The sequence below is a fragment of the Procambarus clarkii genome, chromosome 35 (genome assembly GCF_040958095.1).
Source record: "Procambarus clarkii isolate CNS0578487 chromosome 35, FALCON_Pclarkii_2.0, whole genome shotgun sequence".
NCBI lineage: Eukaryota > Metazoa > Arthropoda > Malacostraca > Decapoda > Cambaridae > Procambarus > Procambarus clarkii.
The window spans coordinates 31472421-31484920 of NC_091184.1; the positions used below are offsets into that span (position 1 = coordinate 31472421).

The following is a 12500-nucleotide window of genomic DNA, read 5'->3' on the forward strand; positions in this document are numbered from 1 at the left end:
TAAGATCAACAACGACAACAATTCGGTCATATATATTATATATATATATATATATATATATATTAGGGAGAGCAAGCGAGCGAGCTATCGAACTAGAGCATTAAAGTAGGCTTTAGAGTTTACTCCCGATCATGCAAGCACATCTCGATGAGTACACACACACACACACACACACACACACACACACACACACACACACACACACGGCAGGCTTATCCTATCGAGCACTTCAAGCACGTTTTTCTTTCACATAATTCTCAAGCGTGAAATATTTTCAGAACAAACTTACGTTCTCAAAAACCCTTCTTCCCGTTCCTTTGGGATTTAAAAAATGCTACTTACATTTTTTTGTAACTTTTCGTACACTTTCACTGTCACACATATTTTCTACACTTTCTTCTGAAAACAATGTATTTCATATATCGGGAATTAACAGATATTACCCTACATTTACATGTATTTTACTTAGTTATTTGCACAATAATTCGGATATTTAATCAAAAAAACACATATTTCTGGATGCTGGTATTTCCTGGCATTTCCTAATATTTTGTGAACATTTTTACTTGTTTAAAGGTTAGCAAGGTAGCTGGCTGTGCCTGTGCCTAGCTATCTGGCCGAGTGGATATCTGGCTGGATAACCGGCTGTGTGCCTCGTTTACACAGCTATCTGACTGCGTAAATAACAAAACCACAAAGATATTAATAAATTCAAAAGGAACAAAAATTCTCAACATGATAACATTAGCAAAGTAGGCAATAAAAGTCTCCGGACTCCGCCACCCATGTTTCACTTACTCTCCCTCGCAGCAGTCCATTACGCTATCCTTAAACCTTCGACTACTCACAGAAATATGTAGTCACAATATGTAAGTTACTTTCTTACTGGAAATTCTGTGTGAACTTTACCTCACCAGTGTGTATGAAAGAAGGAACAAGGGAGACATGATAACGATAAACCAAATCTTGAGGAAGGATTGACAAAGTAGACAATTCAACAGTGCACTACCACTAAACTGAGTCCATGGTTCGGCAGCTACGAGGACCATGGGGAACACAAATTTTTTTACACATAAAAGTTTCATAGGTTTGAGTCTTTCTTTGAGCCTATGCTGTATGTTGTACACAACGTCAGTATCAACTCTGAAACCTGTGGGTAATACAAAGACCTCAATACAAAGAGGGAAATTGGTAATCTTGATGGGATGAAAGATTAATGGATTTCGCTCTAAAGATCATGAGACTATTCAACGTCAGTATCGTTGAATCGATACTGACTGAATCGATACTTAGTCGTCAGTTTCAAGAGAATCAAGAAGAGTTTGCAGTCGAGTTTGTGTATTTGTTGCAATGCAAAAGACATCAACGTAACAGGTAACAGCTTTGTCAACTGTGTTGGTTAGCCAGATATTAATTTGTGCTTCAAAATACTGAAAAGTGTGGGTCTTAATTGCTTTACCCTGAGATGTATGCAGCTCAACGGATGCAGAAATATTTCTTTTAACTCCTTTGAAAAGGACTAAGTCGATTCTGTTACTCAGGTGGCCTCTCCCTCGTCCCCTGATACATTTCAACAGCTTTCCCTTAACTCCTAACAAGTCCAGTTGTTCTAGCATTTATTTTATGTTATCTGTGTCAAAGGTAGTTTGGAGAGTAATAACTGCCACGTGAGAACTTGAACACTCAAATGAAATATTCAGCAAAGGTTAGGAACAAATTCGTGTCTCAATTAAAGCCAAATGCCGAGCATAAACCTCCCAAAAGTGGGTTAAATAGTTCTGACAGAGAACACATCGGGAGCTCAGTACTCTCATCGTATTGTGCATTGAGCCATCCTCTCCTGGATAGCTTCACGCCCAATACGTGTCAGCTCTAGCTTCACGCCCAATACGTGTCAGCTCTAGCTTCACGCCCAATACGTGTCAGCTCTAGCTTCACGCCCAATACGTGTCAGCTCTACTTATTAGCTCTAACGCTCAATCACTTGGACTGCACGGTAGAACGACGGTCTCGCTTGATGCAGGTCGGTGTTCAATCCCCGAACTTCCAAGTGGTTGGGCACTATTCCTTATCACTATGTCTTATCTAAAATCCCGATCCTGATTCCTTTCAAGTGTTATATAGTCGTAATGGCCTCTGGCTTCCTCCTGACAGTTCCGTTCTGTTCTCCAGGAGAGGTAACTTTGCCTTACATGAGTGCATCTTTTTGACTTCAAAGGAGTTAAATCTGAATTCAACGAGAGATCATGTACTTCAAGGCTTGTCCCCTTGGCCACCCCTATTTCATTTTCTTGGATGTCTACTATCTAAATTAGCCACGGTTGCTACATTTGACATTTAAATGTCAAACACTGAGGATGTCAAACTTTTGACATCCTCAGAAATTCGTTTACTTGAACGTTGACTATACAAGCTTAGCTTTCAGGAAAAGATTCATTGTCTGCTCTATGAATTTCAGTACAACTAACTTGATAGTCAATGATCTCTTTGACCAAACTTTTACTATTCTGAAATTCTGCTTTCTGGCCTCTTAAGGTGCAGCGAGAGTGGCTTTAGTTGAACATAATTGACCTTAGTCTATCGAAAGCACACACACTCGCACACATGAATTGATTTACTGGCAACAGACATAAATCATAAGTGTTACACTGCTTGCAGTAATGAGCTATTTAATTTTATCGAACACTTGCTGCGCCCGAATCATTTGGCAGCAAACTTGTCACAATTCCAACAACATTTAAGCATTCTTCATAGTGGAAACTTTACACACTATAATGATTTTAGGTATGTGTTTTCAAAGAAATATTGTACCCGAATATCAGTTTCACGCGGACTTCGAATTCGTTTCCTTGAAATCGCTACCCTGAAACAATCCAAATATTTTTTTTGTAATATGTGAAATTGATCGTTCGAGACGAAATTGCTCATTTTCGCCTGAAATTTCCCGGAAAGTGTTTGCAATGGCACACTTAGCCCAACTTATTGGTTTTGGATTGTCCCGTAAACAAGAGCGACTGTACACAGCACCTGCCTCAAAACTTGCCTCCCACACATTCTGATTTTTCAATGCGAGTTTGAAGGCGCGAGTCGTGACTCGAACCTCAGTATATTCACCTAGTTGTACTGGCTCTGTGGTCCCGCTTCTCAACCGTCAAGCAACTGATTTACATATTCTTGAGTCCACTGGGCTCTATCTATTCTACCCCTTAAAACTGTGTATGGAGTCAGCCTCCACCACATCACTGCTTAATGCATTCCATTTGTTAACTACTCTGACACTGAAAGAGGTCTTTGTAACGTCTCTGTGGCTCATTTTGTGTGATGCTCTTAGCTGCATCTTGCAAAGTGTCGGAGATATGCAGAGTGATATTGGGAATGGCAACACAGAAATGTGATCAATTATGGCAATGTGTTTCTGAACGTTGCCACTTGTGTTCGGCTGATTAGTGCAAGTTCAGTTGCTTGTTCAAGTGCTTAAAATACTTTCCAATTAATACCGTGCAATTAAATCTGTATATGTACTTATATTCCTATATAAAGGAATAAATTAAAAAGAACACGTTCAAATGCCTTTCTTGAACACAACATGTACACAGCTCACATATTAAAATTACAAGCGTGAATCAAGTGAATCAATATTGAATGTGAATGTGAATCTCAATCACATTCAAGCTGAACAAAATAAAATATATAAAAATCACAATAGATAACTATTAACTTCACCGACAGTTAAGCAATCACGCAATTACCATCACATTTAAACTTACATATATTGACATAAGGTTCAAACTTACCAAGGAAGTCACTTGTTGCCATATATATATATATATAGTTGAGCAAATTGTGGCGAATGACGATGTTCCCTTTAGCCAATAAACTGGCGCCAACTTTCCCTGTTCTTCACAGTTATGAAAACTTCACAGATTACCGGCACTTGCGTAGAGTTTGTCCAGTCATAACGTGCAGCGTATAGACTCTTTAAAACTTAAAGATAAACAGTTTATGCGAAGAGTTGAGCTATATGTAAGACGTTTCTGACATTTTTGGTGTAATGTTCCGTAATACGTCGCTGGTATGCATACATTAGGGTGTTTCTGTATGACTTGGTTAGGATACAGCGGTGTATACTCTTGTACTGGTGTTTATTTCAGGCGATGTATGCCTGTATTTTCTTCGGTAAACGATGTTTTATGTGTTTGTATGGTGTTCCTCAGTGTATGGTAGTGTATGGTAGTGTTTTCCTGTACAATACACGGCGTTGTATGTTCGTATGATTTTGACTTAAGAATACAACGGTGTCTATCCGTATAACACTAATGTATGACCATGTATATCTTTAAGTCACTGGCCAGTTTACAATAGTGTATATCTGTATATTACTATCAAATGAACGCTGTTGTATGTTTCTCTCAGTCTAGTGTATAACTATTCACGTTCGAGTATTTCTGAACGGAAGTTTAAAGTGTATTTTCATTTACAACTAATCACTTCACTACGGTGAATGAAAGTCGCCATTAACAGCACTACGGTGTACTGTACGTCGACAAATTACAAGGAACTACATTACAATTACAAGGAATTACAAATTACAAGAAATTACAAGGAAGTATACGAGGAACACGAGACGGCCATTTCCCCTCTTCACAAATAATACAATTCAACTCCCGATAAAATAATCTTTTAAGCATGAAAGTACTGTAAATAAGTTTCAACTTCCCCGGTAATGGTTGCATTCGCTATCATGGGACACACAATTATAAAGCCTTAAACGTAGGTCAGCTAACTGCAATAATCCTGGGAACAGCTATAATAATCATTAGATTCCACTGGCCTGATTCACTTGCGGATAATCCTTGAAATAATATTGCGAGTACCATTGGACTCTGGCTAGAGAGGGAGGATTGGGTAATAATCTATTTTGAACGAGCCATAGCTAAAAAAATTATTTAATTAACCTTATTGTCATAGAGTCTATGTTAATCGTTTTAAAATCCTTTCAATAGACATAGTAAGTTCTACAATCTTTTACTAATGGGTGTTTTCTCCTATGATGCCTATATAGTTCCCTTTGGCTGACCCACCCAACAAAATTCCGCTTCCACAGCTCCACCACAACACACCATTTCCCTCCCACAACATCAACAGGCTGGTTGCTCCAGCCTGGTTGCTGTTGCTGGACTTTTTGATATGTAGTGCCTCGCTGATGTCGAGTTTCCTGCTCGTTGCTCCGGCTCCAAAACCCTCCAAAATAATACCGCCACAACACCCCGTCTCTTGTCTGACCACACCTCATAACACCTCCCTACCTCTAACGACCACACCTCCCTCAACCCCTCAATTAACAACCCTCCTCACCCCCTTCCCACCCTCACCCCAACCATCACCCCAACACACTACAAGCCACATGGCCGGTCAGTTTTGCCACAGACAACACTCATGCCATCGACTAAGAAAAACGGGCGGTATCTGTCTCTAAGAACGACCAAATTCGTCACTGGGAGGAGGGGGAATTTGTCATCACAAACGACAACACTGGCTGGTGAGAGACGAGAGTGTTGTGGGTGTTGTAGAGAATGACTCACAGGTGTAACTGACAAGCTGTGTTTTATTGGTTGTATTCGGTGTAGTATTGTAGGCCATATTGTGTTTGTTTTGTTGGTCATAGTGGTGTGTTTGTTGTCATGTTGGTCATAGTGGTGTGTTTGTTGTCATGTTGGTCATAGTGGTGTGTTTGTTGTCATGTTGGTCATAGTGGTGTTTGTTGTCATGTTGGTCATAGTGGTGTGTTTGTTGTCATGTTGGTCATAGTGGTGTGTTTGTTGTCATGTTGGTCATAGTGGTGTGTTTGTTGTCATGTTGGTCATAGTGGTGTGTTTGTTGTCATGTTGGTCATAGTGGTGTGTTTGTTGTCATGTTGGTCATAGTGGTGTTTGTTGTCATGTTGGTCATAGTGGTGTGTTTGTTGTCATGTTGGTCATAGTGGTGTTTGTTGTCATGTTGGTCATAGTGGTGTGTTTGTTGTCATGTTGGTCATAGTGGTGTGTTTGTTGTCATGTTGGTCATAGTGGTGTTTGTTGTCATGTTGGTCCTAGTGGTGTGTTTGTTGTCATGTTGGTCATAGTGGTGTGTTTGTTGTCATGTTGGTCATAGTGGTGTGTTTGTTGTCATGTTGGTCCTAGTGGTGTGTTTGTTAATGCTTTGCTAGACCTTGTTGCCATATCTGGCACGGCTTGTCTGTTGCCATATCTGGCACGGCTTGTCTGTTGCCATATCTGGCACGGCTTGTCTGTTGCCATATCTGGCACGGCTTGTCTGTTGCCATATCTGGCACGGCTCAGTGGGGCTTTGCGTCACATCCGGCAGGAAGAGAGGCCGGCTGTGTTGTATATTCCAGCCATCTTCTTCAGCAGCCCGCAGGTGAAGCCCGCATACTGGCTCCTCTCTGCACCAATATGTACACTAAAGCGCTTCGAAAATGATGAATAGCAACTCGTTGATGAATTCGTAATGGTTCTGTTGACAGCTTGAGGGAGAGCAGTTTATGCTCAATGAATAGCGTTATGATAACTACGATTAGGAATTCGACATTCATGTTTTCATAACATTGGTTGTCAGTGATCCAAATTGAGATGGTATTTACAGTCTTCGTAAAAAATTAAAAATAAAATACTTTATTCTTCCCACAAAATAAGCAAATGGATTTGCTTCTTTTTCAGATCAGATTTGCTTTTAAAGCTGATCACGAAATGGAACAAGTGCACAGTACACTTCTACAGATGTACAGGCCATGGGTTTGGTAAGCTTAACAGATGTGAAGTTGATGGTAAGCGTCTGGGATCTCAATGGACACTCTACTTAAGTAACCGAAGCTTTCAGGTTGTCTTCAAGAGTCAGGTCTCGTTCATTTATGCCATGAACAGTGCCCCGAGGTTGGGTGACCTACAGTGGGGCCGAGTGACCTTGGATGCGGGCCGCTCCGAGCAACAGCCTGGTGGACCAAGCTCTGACAAGTCAATGCCGGCCTCCGGGTTGGGCTTGGGGAGTAGAACTCTCAGAACCCCATCAAGCAGAGGGAGCCGGTCGGCCGAGCGGACAGCACGCTGGACTTGTGATCCTGTGGTCCCGGGTTCGATCCCGGGCGCCGGCGAGAAACAATGGGCAGACTTTCTTTCACCCTATGCCCCCTGTTACCTAGCAATAAAATAGGTACCTGGGTGTTAGTCAGCTGTCACGGGCTGCTTCCTGGGGGTGGAGGCCTGGTCGAGGACCGGGCCGCGAGGACACTAAAGCCCCTAAATCATCTCAAGATAACCTCAAGATAGCATGTATCAAGCAGGGTCACTGTCGAATGAATACTTTGATATGACATCCAGAAGTTTGTCATTAGACAAGAATACACTGATACGCAGTGTATTCTTGTCTAGTCTTAAGAAAATATTTATCCTGCTCAAGACGTCTAAAAAAAAATCTGCTAATTCACTGAGAAACTCATCATTTTCTTTTGCATTATGCTACAAGTTTTCTTTCAAAATGTTTTCGCTGTTGTCCATGTTTTCCTTTCCTCTTCTTTCCTCTTTGTCCTCATAGGACTGAGGAGCACAACAGGAGACGGGAGGGACCTGTTATGGAAGAGAACGAAGCAAAAAATGGCGCAGAAACACCGAAAGAAGAGGAGAGAAGAGGAGAAGAGAGGAGCCGGAAAGTTAACTCAAAATATTGAGAAAATACAACTAGCAGAGTCAGCCTTGCCACTGAAAATGGGAGAATGAAAACGGGATAATAATAATAATAAAATAATAATAATAATAATAATAATAATAAAATTATTAATAATTAATTATTATAAATACCGAAAATTATATGATGTAAAATGCGCTGATGATAAGCAAAAATAATGAGATAAAAAGATAACAGTGAAGATATGTAATAAAGCAGAAGACGTATTATCACAACAAACTCATCCTCCCACACGCAGGAGGCATACAGTTGACAAGTGGCCACCTTCCCCTCTCCCTGTAAACGTCAGCTTTGGGACGGTAATCACAAGATTTACATATATATTGGGAAGGTGCAGCACAGGGGTCTCGAACTATGGCCCCCTCCTTGAGTACGGTCGAGGCGAGGTAATGGGCTACCTCCCAAAACAACTCTCACACTTAAGCAACAATGGCCCGATAGTATATAAAATCTTGTGCAAAACTGACACCAAATTGTTGCTATGGAGTTGAAGTTACTGCTCCATGAGAGGTCTACGTGAGGGGGAAGTCTGGAGGAGCAGTGTAGATTATTTGTGTTCACTGGGAAGAGGGTCAGGATAAGGATTTGGGATGGGACGGAGGAAAGGAATGGTGCGAAACTACTTGATGGATGTTCGGGGATTGAACGCCGACCTGTATGAAGCGAGACCGTCGCTCTACCGTCCACCCCAAGTGGCGTGAATCTTTGGATCTACCAAAATGTGTATTAGACTATATAATAAGCAGAATTTAGTAAGATAAGCAGAATTTAGTAAGATAAGCAGAATTTAGTAAGATAAGCAGAATTTAGTAAGATAAGCAGAATTTCACTTTTCCAACCTAAGATAAACTTCTGTATTTTGGAAGCAAAGATATTCTCTTATCTCATTATACTCTGATACTCATTATAAATACTCATAATACTGAATAATATGTATTGAGTATTACTAATGAGTAAAATACTCAATAGATACTCATACTGGAATTGAAAACTTTGTGAATTCGTGTGTATTCCCCCTTAAAAATAATGTATTATTATTAACAGTACTTTATTGACAGTCATTTTATTTACTCGTTATTAACCAAGTGATGTTGACAGTCAATTCGTTTACTTTGTTATTCAAGAGAGTAAGTATTTACAAACTAATGCCAGTAATATAAATTATTATTTATATTATAAATAATATAATATATAAATTGAGACGCCTAAAGGCTTATTCCTTAATGCCAAATTGCTTTCTCTATAATTTATAATGGAGAATTTTTGTTATAATGATAATGAAATGATAAACTAACGTGTTTATCTATGTATCTAATTCAACGTATAGTTATCTCTGTTTTATATATATATATATATATATATATATATATATATATATATATATATATATATATATATATATATATATATATATATATATATACGATCTGACCTGTCACCACGTTACTGTGTTACAAAATATGTTTTTTTTATTCTCCCCACAATCCTAGCAGTTATCCTATTTAATTCCTATTATCCTATGTGATCCAGACATAATACGTGTGTAAGTAATGGGTGCTAAGATCCAACACCGGATGTCTCTGTGTGTCACAGAATCTGTGAATATTATGTTAAGTAAGCTTGGTATTCTTTTGTTTATTAAGTCTGTGTATGTTTAACATCTAAGTATTCAGACACACACTATATATATATATATATACACATAATACGACCACCAGATTCAAGACAATTCATGACTAAGTAGTAAGTCTGTTATTGATGAGAATCACTACGAAAAATCTGTGATTTAGACATCTTAGTTATTGCAGCTTTTTCTCCCTAAATCACGAGAAACCTGTCAGAGGTCAATCACACACACACACACACACACACACACACACACACACACACACACACACACACACACACACACACACACACACAAACACACACAAACAAACACAAACACATAATGACAAATGCTTTAAAATAATTTGTTATCCTTCTATCTTTATGAAATGAGGCGAAGGCTTTGACTCTGAAGGGATACCAAGTGTAAACTGTTTACCTTGTATTCTGCCAGATATTTGACATTAATTATACCTCGAGTCACTGATAATAAATCAGGATAATTATTGTAGTTTATTAAATATTCTCCCATTATTATTTTTTGACTCTCCTGCTATTCCTCACTTCCATCTTCTTTTCCCTCCTCCAATCACCATAATAAACCATCTCCCTTCTCCCTGTCTCCCGCAGAAGGTGGTCCAGGAGATGAATCGTCTAGGGATGATGGTGGATCTCTCTCACGTCTCCACCCAGACGATGAGAGACACCTTGGCCACAACGCAGGCGCCTATCATCTTCTCCCACTCCTCCTCCCGGGCTCTCTGCGACAACCCAAGGAACGTCCCGGACGACGTCCTCCGTCAGGTGGTGGGTTTCTCCAGCAGACGCGGGGGATGCTGTGCATGATTGATGGGAGAGGAGATGAAGGGATGGTAGCGGGGATGGACTGAGGCATCACAGAGGAGCGGGAAGGGTGGAATGGAAGAGGGTAGAAGGGAATGATGGGGTAGGTAGCAGGGGATCAGGGGAAAGGGAAGGAGTAAAAGAATACTAGGTTTTACAGAAGAGAATCAACAACAAATATATATATATATATATATATATATATATATATATATATATATATATATATATATATATATATATATATATATATATATATATATATATATAATCCTAAAACATTCGGCGACGGACAGCGATTGACAAAGAGACGAACAGATCCCACCATTGGACATAAAAAACATATCAAAATGAAAACAAACTCTCCATAACTATCCGATGTCGTCGTAGTGCAGGTGTTCAATAACATTTGTTATTTAAACACCTGTTGTGTAGCGTTGTCAGTCATGTTGTCAGCGATTACACAAACACGTGTCATAATTATTGGGATAAAACTAAGAATAACACAATAATGGAGGGAGAAATATAGAAATATCTAATATTTGCAATTAAAACAACGAATAAAAAACAAATGCAAAGCCGCCCCCGCAGCATCAGCCATGGTGACACAGCATTTCCCGTGACGGAGCCAAGGATGCTGGAGGCGAGATGTGTCGCAGATGAGGATATCCCAGGGATGCTGGGATGGTGATAGTGAGATGGATGGTAGGTGAAGATATCCCAGGGATGCTGGGGGTGGTAATAATGAGATGTGTCGCAGATGAAGATATCCCAGGGATGCTGGGCATGGTGATAGTGAGATGGGGTGTAGGCGAGGATATCCCAGGGATGCTGCACTAGATTCGCGACGTTGTTATCATGGCAGATGGAGCAACATTTCGCATCACCGGATCTCAATTGTTGGAACTACTTGTTATGTTCCCCAACAGAGGTAGTTTGGGACGTAGTTGTTCTTCCTCTTGGATACGACTTCTGTAACGACCGAGAGAGAGAGAGAGAGAGAGAGAGAGAGAGAGAGAGAGAGAGAGAGAGAGAGAGAGAGAGAGAGAGAGAGAGAGAGGGGTGAGACAGGGTGGAAAGAGAGACTGAGGATAGAAAAGAGAGATTGAGAAAAGTAATAAAAAGTCACAAACCAGGAAACAGAGAGACAAAGCCAGAGACTGGGGGGGGGGCAGGAAATTCGGAAGACAGCGTGCATGAACGAGCCATTTGCGTTCACGAGGATCTCTAACGACCGTAAACAACCATAATGGGGTGGTTAGCGCTGGCACTAGCAGGGAGGCAACTCTCAGCGATGCCACAGCTACACCTAGGCTGACAGAAATGGCAAAAAAAGGGATATTCAGGCAACCCAACTAATCTTACGACGACCATTTTTCATTTAGAAAGTGTATTTCTTAAATCCATACTTTGACAGAGCTCATAATTTGGTGAAAGCAGAAGAGCTGGTGTCTGGGACGGGAAGGAAACACCTCTTTCAGGGACGTGGATTTGCTGTTGTGTGTTGTGGTGAGTAACGGGAGAGTAGTGGTGAGTAACGGTAGAGTAGTGGTGAGTAACGGGAGAGTAGTGGTGAGTAACGGTAGAGTAGTGGTGAGTAACGGGAGAGTAGTGGTGAGTAACAGTAGAGTAATGGTGAGTAACAGTAGAGTAGTGGTGAGTAACGGGAGAGTAGTGGTGAGTAACGGGAGAGTAGTGGTGAGTAACGGGAGAGTAGTGGTGAGTAACGGGAGAGTAGTGGTGAGTAACGGGAGAGTAGTGGTGAGTAACGGAAGTGGGAGCTAAGCTTCACAAATGATTCGGAAGAAGAGAAGAGAGTCAAATCGACATTCAAAAAAACTTGTGCTGTCTTCCTTCCATATATATATATATATATATATATATATATATATATATATATATATATATATATATATATATATATATATATATATATATATATATATATATATATTATACCCTTTATGTACGTACATAAAGTTGCCTAGAAACCACTAAAACCCGGTCCTCCAACATTACGTTGCTTGGAGATCTCACTTAAAAGCACTTAAGCACTTAAACTGGAAACAAATAATTATCGAAATACCACTATTTAAAAAAAGGAAATTATTACAGAAAGAAGTTTAAAAGAACAGTCATATACAAATGATATTTTTAAGATTTGGGACAAATTTGTCTCAAACCAGCGAATATTTCAACGTTTACACCTAATTTTTACAATGATGAATTGATAAAATGTTTACAGACATGTGGTTAAAGATGAGACAAGCATAAACAGCTTTGCACAGCTTGTATCCTTGAGGAGGATAATT

At 39.9% G+C, this 12500-nt stretch overlaps 1 protein-coding gene across 1 annotated transcript in view; it reads left to right on the top strand.

Annotated features, from left to right (window-relative positions):
• LOC123768371 (uncharacterized) overlaps positions 1–12500 on the top strand; it is a 291394-nt gene that overhangs the window by 243204 nt on the left and 35690 nt on the right. The window contains exon 8 of the mRNA XM_069336262.1: positions 9976–10152. Within this exon, the coding sequence (XP_069192363.1) occupies positions 9976–10152 (177 nt within the window). The remainder of the gene's footprint in view (positions 1–9975; positions 10153–12500) is intronic.